This window comes from Notolepis coatsorum, assembly GCF_963971535.1.
Source record: "Notolepis coatsorum genome assembly, chromosome: 10".
NCBI classification, from domain to species: Eukaryota; Metazoa; Chordata; class Actinopteri; order Aulopiformes; family Paralepididae; genus Notolepis; species Notolepis coatsorum.
In genome coordinates, this window is record NC_140174.1 from 59,604,420 (window position 1) to 59,626,032 (window position 21,613).

Consider the following 21,613-nt stretch of genomic DNA (forward strand, 5'->3'; position numbering starts at 1 on the left):
CGGGGAACATAGAACCCTTTTGCGGCTACCGGGGAACATAGGACCCGGGGAACATAGAACCCTTTAGCGGAAGGGGGAACATAGAACCCTTTTTTTGTTCCCTCAGTGACTAGTTCAGCTAGCAGCATGTTGGTGACTAGTTCAGCTAGCAGTATGTTGGTGACTAGTTCAGCTAGCAGCATGTTGGTGACTAGTTCAGCTAGCAGCATGTTGGTGACTAGTTCAGCTAGCAGCATGTTGGTGACTAGTTCAGCTAGCAGCACATCAGTGACTAGTTCAGCTAGCAGCATGTTGGTGACTAGTTCAGCTAGCAGCATGTTGGTGACTAGTTCAGCTAGCAGCATGTTGGTGACTAGTTCAGCTAGCAGCATGTTGGTGACTACTAGTTCAGCTAGCAGCATGTTGGTGACTAGTTCAGCTAGCAGTATGTTGGTGACTAGTTCAGCTAGCAGCATGTTGGTGAACATAGGGCTGGGCGATATGACCAAAAACGTTATCGCGATAAAATTATAAAATTATTTTCATATAATTCGATATCGATAATTATCGTCGATATAATGTCCGTCAAGTTTAATTAACTTCTTATGCTGCTGCGAATGTCTCAAGTCGAGTTGATGTCGTCATCAGTCTGCGCACGTTAGCCGACAAGCGGAGTATCTCATGACAATAAATATGACACTAAAATACTCTCTTCCGCCACAATATATTGAAACGACGTCCACTGTATATCCCACACTACCATAAACATGGCCTCAGAATTCAAAACACACACATACTCGGCACGTAAATATATAAAACAGTGCCGTGCAAGCTAGTTGTCCTAGCCAGCCTGTTGGTTCTAAGCGTTGTATTCCATGACAATGTGCTAAATATGACACTAAAATACTCTCTTCCGCCACAATATATTGAAACGGCGTCCACTGTATATCCCACACTACCATAAACGTGGCCTCAGAATAAAAAAAAAACACATACTCGGCACGTAAATATATAAAACGCCGCCGTGCAAGCTAATTAGCCTAGCAAGCCTTGTTGTTGAGTGAGTCCTACCTCCTTCCGGGTCTCGGCCATCTCCTTCACTGATTGGTTGTTAGCTGTTGTGCGTAAGTACGTCATCACGTAACGCTGGTTGTTGTTAGTGAGTGTGCTGAGCCGAGGCTGAACGGAGCCAAGCTTGAAAAATCGATATATCGAAACTTTGCGACCACGTTTCATGTTTATTTCGAGGAAATAATTTATCGCGATAGTTATCGTTATCGTTTTATCGCCCAGCCCTAGGTGAACATGACAGTTTTTAGAGTTTACAGTTGCAATGCGTGTAGTCAATGGAATATGATACTAACAATATGTGCTGACCTTTCAGCCCACTTTAGATAACTAACCTCATGTTCCAGAAACAGGGCCTTGAGCTGTCCTTTAGACCAGAAGTCCATGGCATAGGCCAGCATCTTGGTGGAGACTGTGTTGATTCGCAGGAAGTTCCCCACAAACACCACTCGCTCTATTCTCTGAAACACAACATGTCATATGAGAAGAAGAAAAATAAGGAGGAAGAGAAGCATGTGGTGGTGGAGAAGGAGGAGAAGAACATTTTGGAAAAGGAGGAGGATGTGGTGATAGAGGAGGAAGAGGAGAAGAAGGAGAAGGGGGTGGTGGTGGAGGAGAAGAAGGAGAAGAAGAAGAAAAAAGAGGAGGAGAAGGATGTGGTGGTGGAGGAGGAGAAGAATAATAAGACAAAAGGAGGAGAAGTAGAAGAATGTAGTGGTGGAGGAGAAGAAGGAGGTGGAGAAAAAGAAGGAAGAGAAGAGGAAGAAGGAGGTGGAGGAGAAGAAGAAGGTGGAGGAAAAGAAGAGGAAGAAGGAGGTGGAGAAGATGGAGGAAGAGAAGAGGAAGAAGGAGGTGGAGGAGAAGAAGGTGGTGGAGGAAGAGAAGAGGAAGAAGGAGGAGGAGAAGTAGAACGAAAAAATAAAGGTGTCCCTTCTCCTCAATGGGACCATATTGTGGCATTGATTATGCTGCCATCGAGTGGGCTAACTGCAACATTACACCCCTCCAGACAGATTTACTAACCACACCTTAAATCATCGTTTTAATGTTAACGTTCTGTGGCAGCGCATGTATCCAATTTGGTGAGTATTTATTAAGACCAATATTTTCCACTTAGTGGCTGAGGGTGCACTATATAAACAGGTCCTCACTTTAAAAAGACAAATATCAGAGCAGTGTTTGTGTAAATACTGTAGTTTTACAAACTACTAGCCACTTCACAATGAATTTAAAACGAATTGTTATCTACTCTCAAAAAAACCTTTGTCAAACTAACACGACTATGAAAAAGTAGTACAGGGGAGCTCCAGTAGCTCACCGCGTACCTCAGCGCCATTTCGGCGTCGGGGACAACCGTGCTCGTCACGGATCTGGGGTACACGAGTTCGATTCCCGGACCCGCTGTATTTTCTCAGAGTGTCTTCCCCTACTCTATATCCCATTCAACCTGTTTCTGTCGGTCATGCTTGACCAGAAAAAGCGATAAACGCAAAAAAAAAAGTAAAAAAAAAAAAAAAAAAGTAGTACAATTGTACAACAAATCTAATCACAATTTGAATCTGGAATCTCATGTAGTTACATGGAGCAACAACTGAACTGACAAAGAGTTAAGTGTGGGTGTGTTTGATTTATGGACACCTCACACACACCTAAGGGTGTGTTTTAAGGAGAGGACAGGGAGCAGTTGCTAAGATGGAATGAACTACCGAAACTACATGACCCAAAGTAGTTTACTACTTAACAAACTACACCCAACTACTGCAAAATGCAGTTAAATTAGTAAATCAACTACATATCTACTCACCTATAACACCCAACACTCTCTGTAAAGTAACACATGACATATTTGTCCTTCCTTGTATTTACAACAATAGATTAACCTCTGAAGCGATAGCTGTGCCAATTGTTTTCATAGTTGGAAATAGAATGGAGACACTGATATCTGGAGACGCAGCATAGAAGAAAGAGGGAGAAGGCGGTATGTAGGCCACATAAACATCAACAGGTTAGACTGGAGTGGTCGGATTCTGGCAATGAGTTATACCAGAGATGAACTTTAAGCGGCACGTTCCATCCTCCAGCTCACATAGGCCTGCACACAGTGTCCAGGGCTGGCTGATACGGCCCAACATATGTGTCTTAGTATTTTTTAAAACCTTTTTTTAATACGGCTAAAAATCTTATTCATTAACTTCAAAATATACAATATATATATATATATATATATATATATATATATATATATATATATATATATATTTGTTTACTGTATGTGCATATCATGGATGATGGTATAGTAAACATTTATATCTTTGCATGGATCCATGACAGTATACCTTCATATTGGTATATGTCTCCCAGCCCTAACCCAGACTGAGTTTGTCTCCCAAGGACACCCATATAAAATAATGTGTTCTCTGTATGTACAGTGTTGTGTAAATGTTATGTACTGTATGTTCTATGCTCAATGATAACCCTGTACAACTGTGTACATGTATGTATGTATGTATGTATGTATGTATGTATGTATGTATGTATGTATGTATGTATGTATGTATGTATGTATGTATGTATGTATGTATGTATGTTTATGTACAATGCTGTTCTTGCTGTATATTCTATGCTCAGTGATAGCCCTGTACAATGCTGCTTGATCTCCAGTCTACAAGGCAACACTGTAAAGAAGCTCACTGCACACAGGCCAAAGACACACAGTGTGTGTGTGTGTGTGTGTGTGTGTGTGTGTGTGTGTGTGTGTGTGTGTGTGTGTGTGTGTGTGTGTGTGTGTGTGTCTGCGTGCATGCATGTGTGTGTGTGTGAGTGGCTACCTCGTTGACAGCACACATGCGTGCGATAGATCCTATGTTATTGGTGATGGTGACTAGTGTAGCTCTGGCCAGGTCTTCCTTACTGATGGTGTCTCTCTTCTCCTTACTCATCATGTGACCAAAGCTGAAGAACAGAACAAAAAAATAAATACATTTAAAAGTTTTGAAATAATAACTTAACCCTTTCAGTGTACTGCTTCACATAGAAGATTGGAATTGTTAGGACTGAACATTCTAATGATGACTGCTATTTTGTCTAGATATTCTTCTTTTTTTTTTAACCAGCGCTTAAAATTCTAAATCCACAGCCTTACCAGAGAGAGAAATGTATATCAGAAGGCTTTGTTCACGGGACCACAGCTGCATGGACCACAGACGAAGCTAGCAACAATCTATTAATAGTCCGTTCATTTTCCTAAAGCTGCGGCAAAGACTGGAGACTCGGGAGAAACCAGAAAAGAAGTCGTCACCTGTGACAGGTCTATTGTCAGATCACAATTAGAATGTTCAGTTCTCAGAATTCTATCTCACGTGTGAAATCGTACACATAAAAAAGGTACTGTATGGATACATTATACCCTTGACCGGTTTTCTTTGTGTGCTAGTGTGTATGCTCTTGTGTGTTTGCATGTATGCATATTGGCTTCCTGTACAGAAACAGAACCAGCTTTCCTTTGATTTGTAGGAAGAGAGTTGTCAAAACAGTTTTCTTATCCGTCTTGGACTATGGTTATGTAATTTATAGACATGCTGTGGCCTCAAATCTTAAATCCTTGGACTCTGTCTATCATTCTGCCCTCAGATTCATTGCTGGTGATAAGATACGACACTCATCACGGTGACCTTTATGAGAAGGTTGATTGTCCCTATCTGATGGAGAGGTGCAAAAAACACTGAAATTTGTACAAGGTAAACCACCTTCTTATATCACGTCATTATTGGAATGGAATGGTGGAAACTATGGAACCTGTGTTCTAGTGACTGGCTGGTCCTCGAGGTCCCCCGACTTTGCTCAGAAAAGGGTAAATCTGCATCTTATCATGATGCCCCTAGCTCATGGAATGAACTCCAACAATCCCTACAAATGTAGATTATCTCCTCTATTGCAGAATTTAAGACCTTGATCACTAATCATTGGCGATTAAGTTGCACATGTTTTAATTTATTTGTTATCCTTGCTTTTGTCTCCCCTCGTCTTGTCGTCTTATTGTTACATGTGATTTCTATGTTGTATTTATGATCGCTTATCTCTGTATGTAAACTCGACGTTAACTGTAAATGAAACCTTGGTTGCCTTTCGAGGATACACAAATGTTTGAAGTGAAAATAAGATGTAGGTGTGTAGTAGGTTCTAACCTGGACACCCACCTTCCCCTCCGTGTATCTCTCTGACCAATTTGTATTTGTTATGTGTTTAACTACTTGAGTCGGTGTGAGCATTTTAAAACCGGTCTTATCACCTCCATCAAGTATCCAGTTAACCCTTTCACTACCACTCCACCAAATGGTTAACCCTTTCACTGCGACAACAGAAGGTTAACCCTTGCACTGCCATGCGACAAAGGGTTAAACCTTTCACTACCACACTAGAGAAGGTTAACCCTTTACTATCACAATACAGAGGGTTAACCGTCTGTAGTGTGGTAGTGAAAGGGTTAAAGGGGCGTAACTATGCATCAATTCATTCATTCAGTAAGTCAGTCATTCACTCACTCACTCATGGTAGGCCATTCTGCCCCTAGTGGCAGCTCAAATGTATGACACGTTGCGTAAGACCAGTTCAATCCAATGTGACAATGCTTCACATCTATGACACTTGTGTCCCCTTACTTTTTTACATTAACACACCCTTCCTGGACTATATATATTTGCATATACACTGTTCATACTTGTTCATACTTCACTGTTCACACTTTTTGCACAATACTGCTTAATTGCACAGCCCTGTTAAATATTCCATCCCACTGTATTTTAATTTGTATTCTAATTAGTGTATATTACTCGACTACATTGTGCACAATAGTACAGGCCTGGCCTATTTTATTTTATAATTATATGATATTCTATTGTACTTTTATTTGAACTTAGTTTATATTCCATCTTATTTTATTCTACCCTTTATTTTATTCTACCTTAACACATTGACCGCCAGCAGCAGGGGGCGCTGATCCCTCTTCAGCGCCAGGTCTTTATTCAATGGATAGTTTTAGAATGCCAAACTTGCGAGTCCTAAAACTATATGTTATATTATAGCTATGGATCTAATAACGCCGTCGACTGTCAGTGAGTTGCTTCCAGTCAACGTGCAAAAAACAGATTGTTTTTTCATCCGTACATTTCCGTTTTATACCGTTTTGAATATGAGTATAGTTTCAGTGATTCTGAGTAATTCCAGGAAAAGACGAGAAAAAGGCATTTTAGTGTAATCCAGTTATCATGTTGTAATTTTTCGGCTGATTATCTAATCATCCTGAAATCAACGCTAGATTATCATTATTATCGTTCCTCGTGCATACATGAAATGGCCCTCGTAGCGGGGCGCTCGCCCCCCCCCCCCCCCCCACCGCAGCCAACGGTACACAGCACAACACGGTCCACACAGATAGCTTTGATCGCGGGAGAAAGAAATATCAGATCAACGCAAGATTTTATATATAGTGTTCTTACCTTGTCTCTGATGTAATGCAAAAAAAAATATCCAATTATCTGATCGCCATTCCAGTTATCCACAGCGATCCTGTCCCCGACATTACCGAGCGTTACACATGAACGGGTGGGCGGGGTTAGTGTTCCATGCCATCGTTGTAAAGGCCTGCCTCGTATTTAAACCCCGCCCCCACGGCTCAGATCGGCTCAGAAAACACACCAGACCTTTTCCAATGGAGTGCAGTAGAAGGCAGTGTTGACCGTCTGCCAGCTCAAACACATTCACCAGGGTCTGCAGAGGCTGCAGCCATGAATTATGAATAGATATAGCAAATAAAAGAAATAACGATCATAAAAACGAAGATTCTCGTTTCTGGGTTGTTATTTCTTTTATTCGCTATTGCCATTCATAATCCATCGAGGCAGCCTGTGCAGGCTGTCCTGAATGGGTCTGAGATCGCAAATGTCCAATACCGCCGCCTAACGCCTTGCGGCCGGTATTGCACATCATTGGAAACCCTGTCTCAGCCTGTACGTTGGTCTAAAAAAATCCGGTCCGGGTTTTCCTATTCGGGGAGGAGTAACGTTTATAACACATGGATTGGGGAAAACCAAGCACCGCGGATTCATGTGCTTTCGTGGATCATGTTGGATACACGATCAACATCAATACTTGGAATGGCGATCAGATAATTGGAATATTCTTTTTGCAGTACATCATAGTCAAGGTAAGTGCTATATGTTATCAATCTTGCGTTGATCCGAGCATGCCTTCATTGTGATCCGTGTGTCCTGTAACGTTACTCCACAGCGTATGCCGTTGGTGACGATCGAAGCATAGAACCCCCCCCCCCCCACCCTTTCATGCATGCATGATGAAACATAATACCGATAATATAGCGTTGATTCCAGATTGATTGTTGATCCAAGCGAGGAATGGCACGATTTATAGTGAAATGCAGTAAACGCTGCTTAGCGGCGTTTCCTGGGATTACACAGAATTACTCTAAAACTATACTCATATTCACCACGGTATAAAACGGGAATGTATGGATGAAAATTCTTTCAGTTTTTTGTATCTTGACCGGAAGAAACTCAATGACAATCGACTATATTATAAGATCCATAGCTATAATATTTAATATAGTTTTAGCACTGCAAACACCGGCATGTATCCCCATTCATTAAAGCGCTGGCACACACGGCCCACAGCGACCTCTGGTGAACGGCACTGGATGTGTTAATTGTCTGCCTGTGTTAACAGAATCCCGGCCTTTGACTAGTTTTTTCTTTTATTCGCTTTTAATATCCTATTCAATGTCACAGAGCTGTATTTTGCCTGGAAAAGGCATATTGGGACTCCTAACGTGCAGTACCGGCCAGAACCTGGTAGTGGCACTGTCTCGAGAATGCAGTAACCCCTGTTGCAGACCGGGTGCCACACTAAAAACGCTCCGGGCGGACTTTTCTATTAACGTGAACCTATGGCTTCACCGGATCGCATTGAATAGCCCTCGGGACCCCCGACTCACCACGCTGTGGTGGGTTATATCATGGGCCAAATGGACATATGATCTACCAGATGGCAATCAAATAATCGGAATATTCTTTTTGGAATCCGACCGGCCACAGGTAAGGACAATTTAACGTCAATTTCAGCTTGATCGTGGAGGATTTCATAGCCATCCCCCTGATCAGCGTATGTTGTGGTAATAACGAATGCCGCTATTGGCAATTAATTAATCAGAAACGACCCCCCCACCCCCCTTTCATACATTCATGATGGAACATAATCCCGATCATATGCATTTGGATTTTTAACTCTAGCATGTGTATCGACGAAACGCCAATGGATTTAACGTTATTAGCGTCGCGCCTTATACCGGTAAATAGCCTCACAGGAATTAGCCCCAATCATTCCGAAATAACACTCATATTCAACACGGTATAAAACAGGACCGTATGGATGGAAAAATAATTTCTTTTTTGCATCTTGAACGGAAGGTTCATACTGTCAAATGACCATTGTATCCATAGCTATAATATAAAATATAGATTTAGCTCTACAAACAACGTGATGCACAGTGAAAGTTTGTAATGGAAAGCTGGCGTTCCAGCCACATTCCAGCTAAGGCTGGGCGATATAGCCTCTAAATGGCCATATCACGATACACGATATATATCACGATATTTTGACATTTCCTCTCTAAAGCACTTTAAAATGCTTGATTTAACCCTTTGATGCATACAGTCACGCCAATATGATGATTATAATAAGGCCCTGCAACATATGTTTGCATTATTAATCCATGAAGATGCTTTAAAAAATAATTGTATGAAAATGTACTAAGAGTAGTCTACTGACACACTAAAAAAAAAAATGTATTTACATCTAAGACAATTTATATAAAAACTCTTGGGTGCCTAAGACTTTTGCACAGTACTGTGTTTTCTATCCACTTTAGCCAAACACACACACACACACACATATATATATATATTAGTGCTGTCAAACGATTAAAATATTTAACTCGATTAATCGCATGATTGTCCATAGTTAACTCGCGATTAATCGCAAATTAATCGCATTTTTATTTTAAATTTTTTTTTACCTTAAAGGGGAACTATCTTATAAATGGCCTTTTTGAGTGTTTAGCATTGTTTCCTAGCTATGTGAACTTATATTAATACGATCTATGTCTCAAAATTCTCATATTGGCGCATTCTTCCAATTCTCCTCTCACAATATTCACCCTCACTGAACTGAGTCATTTGAAAATGTGCCCTATATGTGATGTCATAAAGACACCGCTGCATGTTAATGTTCAGGCGAAGACGACGCTGCGCAGTGGTTTAGGAGCCCAGGCTCAAAACAGCTCGAGATCTTGAGGTAGAAAAATGCTGTTTTTGAGGACTTGATTAGAAATACAAAACAATGAATAAAAAAATATATATATTACAGAGGTGTTCCATAGACTCACAGGAATTGTGTAAAAGTGCCCAAATAGTGAAAGAAATAGTAAAATAGTTCCCCTTTAAACAGATCTTTTTCAAGTTCCAAGTTTTAATACTCTTATCAACATGCGAGTCAACAAATGCTTGCTTTGTGCAGCCATTTAACACAAAAGGATGACCCTCATGCATTGCAAATTTGCATCAAATTCAAAACAGAGTGATGCATAAAATAACTTAAAAGAAAATAATAATTTAAAACAATGAATAAAGTGTGCATGAAATAATAGGGGAAAGAAAACGTTAGGAACTTGTTACATTCACACACACAAGGGCTGATTAATCACACACACCCCTCTCTCCCTCACACACACACTCTCCCAGCTCTTTTTCTCTTTTGCCCCTTCCTCATCTCTCTCACCCCCCTCTCTCTCTATATCTCACACACACACACACACACACACACACACACACACACACACACACACACACACACACACACACACACACACACACACACACACACACACACACACACACACACACACACACACACACACACACACACACACACACACACACACACACACACACACACACACACACTTCAGAAACAAACATAGTATCAATGAGAGCATCAATAATACACCCGAGTGAAGTCTAGTAAAAAAAAAATCTTTTTTTAGTTAATTTTGAGTTAAAAAAATTTGTGGCATTAATAGAATCGGGAGTTAACGCGATATTAACGCAATATATTTGACAGCCTTAATATATATATATATATATATATATATATATATATATATATATATATATATATATATATATATATATATATATATATATATATATACACACTACTGTGAGAAAATAATAATCACACACAAAGGGATAATGGCTTATAGCAGACTTAATGATTTTAGAATATTTCAGATAATGAAATTAAATGTTTATATCATCAACTATCCAGTTAGTATTTATACTGTAACGTTTGGCTACTTTAAATCATTGAATGTAGAGAGAGAGAGAGTGAGAGAGAGAGAGAGAGAGAGAGAGAGAGAGCGAGAGAGGGCGAGAACGCGCGAGAGAGCCAGCCCCCCCCCCCCTCGGGTTTTGTTCTAGGTTTGCGTTTTGATCGTCTAAGCCAGTGGTTCCCAAAGTCGGGGTCGCGACCCAAAGGTGGGCCGCGAGCAGCCACGGGAGGGCCGCAAGATGATTAAAAAAAAATAAAATAAAAATAAATGTGTCAGGCCACTGAACTTAAAAGCAGGCCAGGACAGTGTTTCTAGTTGTATTCTAAAATTCTATTCTATTGTATTCTAAAATGTGACTATATGGTTTTATATTAATTTAATAAATAAACAAAAACGAAAAATCTACTTATTTCAACGAACATTTCAAACTAAATAACAGATTATGCACATAAAACGCTGAAAACAACCGAAGCAACAATAGTATTTTAATGAGGCTATTATTACTATCATTATTATTTTGCAACAAGTTAGCCCTCTCATAAATAGCACATATAAATGAATAACTAACTTGAACTAACTTAATAGGATGAAGTGATATTTGGCTTAAAAATCGGCCGCCTGGCAAAAAAAAAAAAAAAAAAAAAAGCCTGACTATGTGCATTGGGCCGCGGCTCTCTGACGCCTTATTTTCTGGGTCCCGGCCTGAAAAGTTTGGGAACCCCTGGTCTAAGCTGCCGTAGGTGATGATGTCACACTCGAATGTAAACAGGAAGAGTTTAACACGCGGAGATGGAAACTGGATGATATAAAGAAACGAATAACCAATAAATATGAAGTTATGTTTTAAACTTCTGTTGTCAAGCGTCGTCAATATAACCCACCCCCTTTCCTCACGAATGTGTTGTGGAGTCCGCTTTGAGCGTTTTCCAGGGTTAGCAGCTAACGCTAGTTAGTAGGGGTGGACGGTATGGTCTAAAATTTATATCACGGTATAATTTGAAGCATAGACGGTAACGGTATATATCACGGTATCAGTGTTTCCGTTAGAATTTTTTTTTTTGCCTGATAGGCAGGCTATATAAAGAATGACATCCTCAAGGCATGTAGATTTATAATATTTTGACTTAAAACTAGGCTACTTTTGCGTATAAAGTCATTATATTCCAAATAAAATAAGTCCCGAGTCGAGACTCCGTGCTGCTCCCATTGCAACAGCGGGGCTGGATACTGGATTTTGCTAGAAGCATATGTAGCTGCAGAGCCGCAGAGCCAGGGGCTCTTTCAGGTCAATTCAGGGCAATTCAGCCGTTGGGTGGGTGGGGGGGCGCTGTTGAGCGGCCTGTGACCAGACCTGAAAGAGCTCCTGGCTCTGCGGCTCTGCAGCTGCATGCTATTTCGCAAATCCACTGCTGCTCTAGCCGTCCTCCCGGCTCCGCTGCAGCCGTCGTTATCATAACACTACACACATATCATAATGTTTACAGCAAACTGTAGTTGATCACCAGGTATGTTTTATTAACGTAGAATAATTAATATAAGAAAAACGATAGGTAAGATCTCTTACCTTTCTCCACTGGTTAAAAATGCCAGGAACTGAAATTGAAACTTGCTGTGCGCCGCGGTGATATGTGTTTATTATGAAATGACAATTGCGTGTTGACTGCGCCCACTGCGCGAAGCCTCCTAAATAACTTTTTCCAGTTTGCACATATCTATTATCTATGACTAATTCTATCTATTTTTAGGGGCAAATGCGATTGAAATAGTCGCGCTGTGGTTAGATGACGACGACGTCATTGCTATTTTAGAGCTTCTCTACCGGTTACACGGTATAGTCAAAATCCATACCGTAGAGCAAATTCATACCGTTTATACCGTATACCGTTTATACCGTCCACCCCTACTAGTTAGCTTAGCATAGTCCTCATGGATAACTTGGTTAGCAGCTAACGTTAGCCCATTGCTCGTGTCAATTAAATTGCATGTCATTAACACATCCTGCGCCAAAAACGTCGTACGTGTTTCAAGGTCATGCTAATTCTGCCATTCCACGGCGTACGACGTTATTGAGATCATATTTCATTTTTTCGCCATGGTATTCAGAATGCCCTCACCCAGCCTCGGCTGATACAGTGGGAGCCTGCACAACTCTGCAACACTTCAATACTGCCGCCTGGTGGTGATCGGGCGAGGTGATCTCTGTGTACCGGGGAAATGCGTCCAGCACTCACATATTGTTGCAGGACTCTAGACACACGTCCGTACATATGGATCGCTGCCATAACTCAAGAATCGATATGAAATGGGGGCGTTTATTATTATTATACAAACCGGAAATGGATCTAGGCGATCCACGTCAAATAAGTGGGATCTTTTTCCTCCAGTCTCATCAGCGAACGGTAAGAGGACGCTGACGGCATTTTCAGCGTGATTGTTTATTATTATTAATGCAAACTGCTCTGATCAATATATCACCCATACTACATAAAGCATTTACTGACGATCACGGAATTATAAACGACCCCCCCCCCGTTCATCCGCACATGATCAGTCATAACGTTTAGGATCATGTACAGTTGAAATTTTTTATATAGCGTGTATTGGCAACAAACGGCAGTTGATAATCTATATATGCATTTATGCCTATAACTCATGTTCTAGGAATTACTGCAGAAAACGATAAAAACATATTAATATTCTAGACGGTATTTTCGTATGAATCTATGAATGAAAAAGTATAACGTTCCTACATCCTGAACGATAGATAATCGATGTTGAATGGGCCATAGTAATGTCAATTTAGCAATACAATTTAAAAAGTTATAGCCCTGCAAAGAAGGTAAACATCTCCATAGGCTTAGAGTGGTGGCAGAGAGTGGTATGAGACGGGCAAACTCTGTGGCAGTTAATGTGTTAAAGGTCCGCGCTGGTCTGTGTAATGAAATTACAATTGCATGTCATTTAAGGTCCGCGCTGGTCATGTGTCTATAATGAAATGAGAGAACAGCTCTGCGCAAAAGCAAGTCTCATCTCAGCCGCAACGTGACAACATATACTCGATGTTCACGATATAGTAATTTACTCATCTCATGTAGAACAAGCCGCGATACATCGAGTATACTCGATATATCGCCCAGCCCTAATTCCAGCCACATTCCAATGGCATTCCAATGACCGCCAAGAACCTTGGTGTTGTCCTCGACGACCAGTTGAACTTCTCTGCTCACATCGCAGCGACAACCAGAACCTGCAGATTCCTCCTGAGCAACGTCAGAAGGATACGCCCCTTCCTGACAAAAGAAGCCACCCAACTCCTCATCCAATCAACAGTCATCTCCCGCCTCGACTACTGCAACGCACTGCTAGCTGGCCTCCCGGCCACTGCCACCAAGCCTCTTCAACTCATTCAAAACGCAGCGGCCCGCCTGATATCAAACCTACCGAAGTCGGCCCATGTCACCCCACTTCTTAGGGACCTGCACTGGCTCCCCATTGCTGCACGTATCCGCTTCAAGGCCCTCGACCTAGCATACCGTGCAGCAAAGGGAACCGCTCCCGCCTACCTCCGGTCAATGGTCTCTAACTACACACCCTCAAGACCCCTACGCTCTGCATCTTCTGGCCGCCTCAGACCTACTCCTATCCAAGCTCCCGGAGGGTCATCAAAGAGAAGCCGCCTATTCTCAGTCCTTGCCCCACAATGGTGGAATGAACTACCCATCCCAGTTAGGACAGCCGAATCCCGTCCAATCTTTCGCCGTCGACTAAAGACTCACTTCTTCAACCATTATCTGAAATGATTAAAAAAAAAAAAAAAAAAAAAAAAAAAAAAAAAGAAAAAATCTAACCCTGACTAACCTTACTGTCATGCACTTGTCCTAATAAACTAACCTACACTGTAACACGCAACACTTGATGAACATTGTTACTCAGCTGATAGAGTTGTACCCTTCTTGCTGTCTTGTCGTACAGAACTTGTAAGTCGCTTTGGATAAAAGCGTCAGCTAAATGACTAAATGTAAATGTAAATGATGGCCGTGAATGTGTTAATGTTGCACCAAAAACGACCAAATAAAATTCCTTGTAAGTGCAAACTACTTGGCAATAAAGACCTTTTTGATTCTGACTGTGATTCTGGTAAGCAGCATACATGTATGTGTATGTGTGCTTCCGTCATGTTTGTCCACAGGCACAAAAAACCAACCTGGACGCCACCGCTGACCCCTGGAGGCCAAATCGTTCATAGTCCCCTCCGTAGATATCCTTGACCAGTTTGTCGACGTTAGCGGAATCCCCTTTGGCGGCCATCTCCAGGGCCTCCTCGAAGCTCTCACAGCCTGTCAGCAGACAGCACAGACCCAGGAACGTTCCACCGCCCAGACTAGAGACAGGGAGATGTAGAGAGAGGACAGGAGAGAGAGAGAGGGAAACAAGTGAGATAAATTGTGGGGGGTGATAGAGGGAGAGAGAGAGAGAGAGAGAGAGAGAGAGAGAGAGAGAGAGTTAGAGCGAGAGAAAGAGTTACACCTTTCTTATGCATCTATTTAAGCATTACATCATGCGCAGGAGTGTCTAACGACCACCCCTAGGCATGGTCTAATTGTCACAACCCACGACTGCGCATGGTGTAATGGCTTTTATACAACTGGCACATTCATCCAACCTTATTGCTATACAATAAACACACATTAATTGAAGATTTATTGAAAAAACCATCCGCCAGAAAAAGTAGTTCCCAAAAAACAAAAAAGAAAAAAAAAGAGAGAAGTTGCCTCCATGTGGAAGAAGCTTGGAAGTGCATCCAACTGTTCTCAGTAGGACATCCAACAAACTAACACATCCAACTGTCTCTCAACTAAGACATCCAACAAACTAAGACATCCAACTGTCTTTCAACTAGGCATCCAACAAACTAAGACATCCAACTGTCTTTCACCTAGACATCCAACAAACTAAGACATCCAACTGTCTTTCAACTAGACATCCAGCAAACTAACACATCCAACTTTTCTTTAGTTTTTAACCTACTTTCTATAGAACTTCATTCTCTTAGATGCTTCTATAGAAAGTAGGTAAAACAAATTAAAAAAAGTTTTCTTTGCCCTATAGGGGGAAAAAAGTTTTCTTTGCCCTATATGGGGGGGGGGGGGGGTTCTTTGCCCTATAAGTATATTTTTTTTCTTTTCTTTTTTAACCCTACTTTCTATAGAAGCAGCTGGGAGGTGCGCTGTTTTAAGTGAGCGTGGGTTATTGAATTGATTGATTGATTGATTACTAATTTTATTACTGTCCGCCTTGTTTCCAACTGGTTAAGTTTAGGCCCTCTTTCGAAGTTGGTTAAGGTTAGAGTTTGGAATCAGGGCTGGTGGTCTATCGCCCTGCTCTAAAGACAAACTCTAACCTTAAAGGGGAACTATTTTACAATTTCTTTCACTATTTGGGCACTTTTACACAATTCCTGTGAGGTTATGGAACACCTCTGTAATTTTTTATTTTTTTTAATTCATTGTTTTGTATTTCTAATCAAGTCCTCAAAAACAGCATTTTTCTACCTCAAGATCTTAAGCCGTTTTGAGCCTGGGCTCCAACCACTGTGTTCGGAACTGTGTGGAGTGTGTGGAGACTCATGCAGCTGAGTCTATCTGACATCACAAATCAGCACATTTTCAGATGACTCAGTTCAGTGAGGGTGAATATTGTGAGAGGAGAATTGGAAGAATGCGCCAATATGAGAATTAGAGACATGGATCATATTAATATAAGTCCACATAGCTAGGAAACAATGCTAAACACTGAAAAGGGCCATTTATAAGATAGTTCCCCTTTAACCAACTTCGAAAGAGGGCCTAAACTTAACCAGTTGGAAACAAGGCTGAGCAAAGTAGGTAATTTTTTTTTTAAATTAATCAATCAATCAATTCGCGCGATTTTAATTTTGTTCCACAATGACTCATGACCCATCAATTGCATCATCCAACATTGTTTAAGCAACTAAGACATTCGCCGTGACAGAATCGTTTTTCATTTAGTCTTTATGACCCTATCACCATATCCTTTCGTAACGTTTACTGTCCGCCATCTTGCTTGCATTTCTAAAAACTCGCACGGCGGAGTGATAGTAATTCGGTTGTGGGCGGGTCCTGGGACCAAGAGCGTGGGGTTATTACAAATACCCACGTGTAACTTGACTGTTTCAGCCAATCAGAATCGAGAAATTTGCATGCCGTTGTGTAATAGTATTATTACATGGTGTTTTCACATTCGCCGAAATGCTTGATTGTGATTGTGACACACACTGCATCAGTGCAATCAGACACACCTGCCGGCTGCCGGCGATAATAATAATCACTTTATTTGGGCTGACAGAGCCACAGAACAACTGCGTCTGCATTTGATCTCGTCTTGTCAATGGTGTAAAATGAATTACCGTAATTCCTCTAATAGTAACCCCGGCTTGTATTTGTTTCAACTGTAGCGGATACCAGGCTTGTATTAGGAGGAGGCATGTATAAGAGAGAGGCCTATATTTCTAATTTTCAAACAGATCATAATGAATAAATCAACATTTTGTGTCAGTTTGAACCCAGTAAAATGTACTGGGTTCATTTATTGAAACCAAGTACTGTATGAAATACGGTAGTAAACAGTGCAATTACAGGTGGTCAAAAAAAGTAAAATAAAGTAAAATAGTGCAATCACAATACTGGTATAATAATAATAACTTCGTTTTATACAATTCTGAGGTAGGCTTACTCTCTTGGTAAACATTAACACCATACCATTATATGGTATTTACTGCACAGCCAGGCCAGCATATAACAACAATAACTAAATATATTGCCTATGGTAAATCCGTTGACGGAAATACCGTAATTCCTCTAATATACATGAAACCCGGCTTGTATTAGGAGGCCGGCTTATAATTGCTTAGCTCAACAGCGCACCCGGTCATTAATAGAGACCCGGTTTTTAATTGAATACCGGTTACTATTAGAGGAATTACGGTAGGTATATTGTTAGTAAGTTAGCCATGTAATAAGCGGGATAATGTATAGCTATACTTGGTCATTGTCGCAAAATAATTTACCTTCACTGACGTTTAGAACACCTCGGCAAGGCGCCTCGGTATTCTAAACTCTGTGTCGGTCAATTATTTTGCGACAATGACCTCGTAGCTATACATTATCCCTTACTTAGCAATCAGCAGACAACAAGCCTGGAAACCTCCCTAGTCTAAAGCAGAGGCTCGATTAATGTAAATGAGGCTCTACTGTGCTTACATTCTATATTCTGCCTTCAACTCTTCTGTGTTGCTGTAAACAGTAGTGTAACTTTGAAGGTCACTAGAGGAAAGGGTTACTAGAGGAGATACCTGTGGGGCACAACAACCTGACCACTGACACACACTTTGTGTTTACACACACTATAACAAGAGTAACACTGCTGCCAAGGCAAGGGTCACTACCGGTACCACCCACACACACACACAAGGCAAGGGTCACTACCGACACACACACACACACACACACACACACACACACACACACACACACACACACACACACACACACACACACACACACACACACACACACACACACACACACACACACACACACACACACACACACACACACACACACACACACACACACACATTTAGAATATTTTATTTATGTCCACATAAAAACAAGGTTTAAAGGACACAAATATTAACAGTGCGCTTGTACATTGTGGGATTATTCGGATACAATCGTGCCACAGTGGCAATCAAAGTTGCAGACTCACACGGATGATGAACCTGACAATCAACACACAGCTCATGGGTACAGATAGCAGCGTCTTCTCCAAATTGCCCGGCTGCCAATAATTGCTGACACTGCGCAATATTTAGCTAATTGTTTGGCTCTTCTCTTCGGAAGACCGGCCAACTGAAGGCCTCTAACACCCAACTTATGGACATGACCCAGGCTTCCAAATATGAAGACTAAAAGTTTACAGTTGTAGCCGAGTTGTGAAATGGTATGGTCTAACAGTTGATATTTTAACATTTTGGTTGTAAATGCTTCCTCTAGACCAGGGGTCTCAAACTCAATTTACCTGGGGGCCGCTGGAGGTAGAGTCTGGGTGAGGCTGGGCCGCATCAAATATTCCACAAAAAAAGGATTTCAAGTATTCCAAAAAAAAGTACAACTGATCCAATCTTCTCAATCTTTAGCAATAACAATTCAGAACATGAACAGTTCTTCAGAACATGAACGGTTCTTCAGAACATAGGCTTCTCAGTGGTGTCAGTGGACTCATCCACAGCTATGGAAATGCACTGTGCATTTTTTTTTTATTCTATCACAAGGCTGTATAATCAAATCACCAGCCAGTATTTCAGTTATTCTGGTTGCTGTGCGATCTGAGGGGGATTTGCTTTTGTTTGCCTTCAAACATGGTCTCCATCACTTCAGCCATACATTATTTTATTATGTATGCATCAGAGAGAGAGAATGGCTTCTTGCCACTGAGTGAGGACTTGGTATCTGTATGTCATATATGTCCTGATGAATTGAAAATGGGGGACCCTGATGTAAACAAGACGAAAGTCTTTCTCTGGTCTGCATCCCCTTAACAATTGTGTGTATTGAGCTGTACTGTATTGTACCCATTCTGCAATCTGTTAATATAGTTTTCAATCAATCAATACACGTCAATTCTAGCCTCCGATCCCATGACGTCATTTATCTCCTGCGGAGTGAGGATTATAAAATGAACGTGTTTTAAAGTGTGATGCTGTTTGTCATTTTAACAGCAGATACACTTTCTTAAATTCCATTGTCCCCGACAGAGCGTGTGACTGGGAGCTCGGACGGGATGTGTTTTGCTTGGTGTTATTATAGCATTAGCTGAAAAGCTAGCGTTAGCTACGTTACATCAAATCAGATGATGGCCTGTCTTTTCTCCAGGACCCGTCTATCAACAATAATGCACCCACGGTGAATCGTATTTAAGTCAAGTAGCTACTGACTAGCGTTAGCTGACTAACGTTATCAAATGGCAATGTGAAAACCTTGCGGGGAAGACGAGCTAGGTCAGCTAGCTTAGCTTGACAACGGTCCCGTGGCTAAAGTAGGTGCTATTCATAATCCAGCAATAATGGCTGCATACCTGCAAGCAAAGTACAGCAAGTTCCAAGTGCCAAAGGATAAGAGTCTGAGGCGGAGTCTCAAAAGAGAATGTTGAATATTTATTTTGCATCGAAAATCACAACATTCGAACGTTACTACTAGCCAGAGTCTCCGCCTCTGCGACTGCTACAGAGTGCAATGTCCGTGCGGATCATTGGAGTAGGGTATATCTGCAGTGCCGCAGCCCCATAAAACGTCCAACTCTCGCGCAACGACTCGGCAAACAGTAGCGTGCGGGCCGCATTAACACTACACTTTGACGTCAAGTAGGGGGCCGCAAAATATCATCCCGCGGGCCGCAAATGGCCCGCGGGCCGCGAGTTTGAGACCCCTGCTCTAGACTGTAGTCAAACGTGCAGCCAACTTCCAGGATGAGAACCTCTCTGTTATTCTCATTAACAATAACAACATCGGGGGTGTTTGCTGAAATGTCAGAGAACAGTGAATTGTCCCTACACAGATTGAGCATATAATGGCTTCACACTGGTGTGCTTATACAGCTTATATGTTGCAGGTGACCCGAGTGTGGAGCTGACACCGTCTGCAATCAGATCCACGATCCTATCATGCCTACAAATGTAGAGCCCTTTGTATGCATGACAGCCATTGAGGATGTGAGACATGGTTTCTGTTGTCTGTTCGTGACCGTGGTGTATGCAGTGTTGGCTATGACTGCCAGGGAACCAGATGGAAAGGTTGAGCATTGATGGTAAAACCTGTAGCCTAGCTTTTAAAGTAAAAATGATGATGCTCTCATCAATAGCTACATTTTTAAAAACTGCGTGCGAGACAGAGTGGTCAGCGGCAGGGAGACAAGCAAGCTTCCCTTGCAGTTTAAGCTCAGTCCAGTGTTGACGTTGGCGTTGTTGTTGTGCCGACATGAGATGGCCACGGGCATTGGTAAGTGGCAGTTCATGCCACGTTCCACAGATGTCAATGGTGGCCTTCACAGAGATGGTAGGGTCAGAGATGATCTCCTCAGAAACGTTAACAGCGTCTGAGTCCGGCCCCACCCACTCCAGGGCCACGTTGGACCAGCCGCATAGGTCATTCAGGTCTGGCCAGTCAGACCACACCCCGAATCTGGGGGCGCGGCTGTCCAGCTTTCCACTAGCTTTCTTCTTGTAACCCAGGAAGTTTGGATCAGACCCACATGCCAGGCCCTTGCCAGGGGGACCTTGCGTCTCTGCAGGTCTAAGAACAGAGAGGCTCTGGCCTGCTCTCTGACGTGCTGGTCGTCACTGTTCAGCATGTTGAGAAGATGACTGAGTCTCGTGGCAATGTACGTCCATTCAAAGTTGGGAACACACACACACACACACACACACACACACACACACACACACACACACACACACACACACACACACACACACACACACACACACACACACACACACACACACACACACACACACACACACACACACACACACACACACACACACACACACACACACACACACACACACACACACACACACACACACACACACACACACGATGTACACACTTTTAGCTATTATGTTTGTTTTTTCTACTTTTTTTATTAAAGCATCACTGGCGGGTACGTCATACGACCGCCAGACACTTATGGACCTAAACCCCGGGCTCAAAGAGGAGTTTGGAGACACTTTATGCCTAGAATGGCCAACAGAGATCAGGCGGGAGAACGGCAACAAAGAAAAAGACAAAGGAAACGGCAAGAAGAGGCACAGAGGGAGACAAGGAGGTATCAGGCTGAGATTAAAAAGAGCTGCTTACCGCCCAGCAATTCCATCCATCTTTCTGGCAAATGCACGTTCGTTGGAGGGAAGGATGGATGACTCGAGGGCGAGGGTCCGCTTCCAACGGGAGATGAGAGACATCAACATCATGTGTTTCACGGAAACATGGCTCAAACCAGCGACTCCGGATAAAAGTATCTCTCCCTCCGACTCCTTCACCATCCTACGAGCGGACCGCACGGCAGCCTCTGGCAAGAGCGTCG

The 21,613-nt window shown here is 42.1% G+C and overlaps 1 protein-coding gene across 1 annotated transcript in view; it reads right to left on the reverse strand.

Annotated features, from left to right (window-relative positions):
• The window catches only part of LOC311235347 (pantothenate kinase 3-like), a 102,464-nt gene that overhangs the window by 17,148 nt on the left and 63,703 nt on the right, over positions 1-21,613 (reverse strand). Inside the window, exons 6-8 of the mRNA XM_084322782.1 lie at positions 14,652-14,828; positions 3,876-3,999; positions 1,383-1,508 (exon numbers count right to left, since the gene is read on the reverse strand). Of these exons, the coding sequence (XP_084178908.1) occupies positions 1,383-1,508; positions 3,876-3,999; positions 14,652-14,828 (427 nt within the window). The remainder of the gene's footprint in view (positions 1-1,382; positions 1,509-3,875; positions 4,000-14,651; positions 14,829-21,613) is intronic.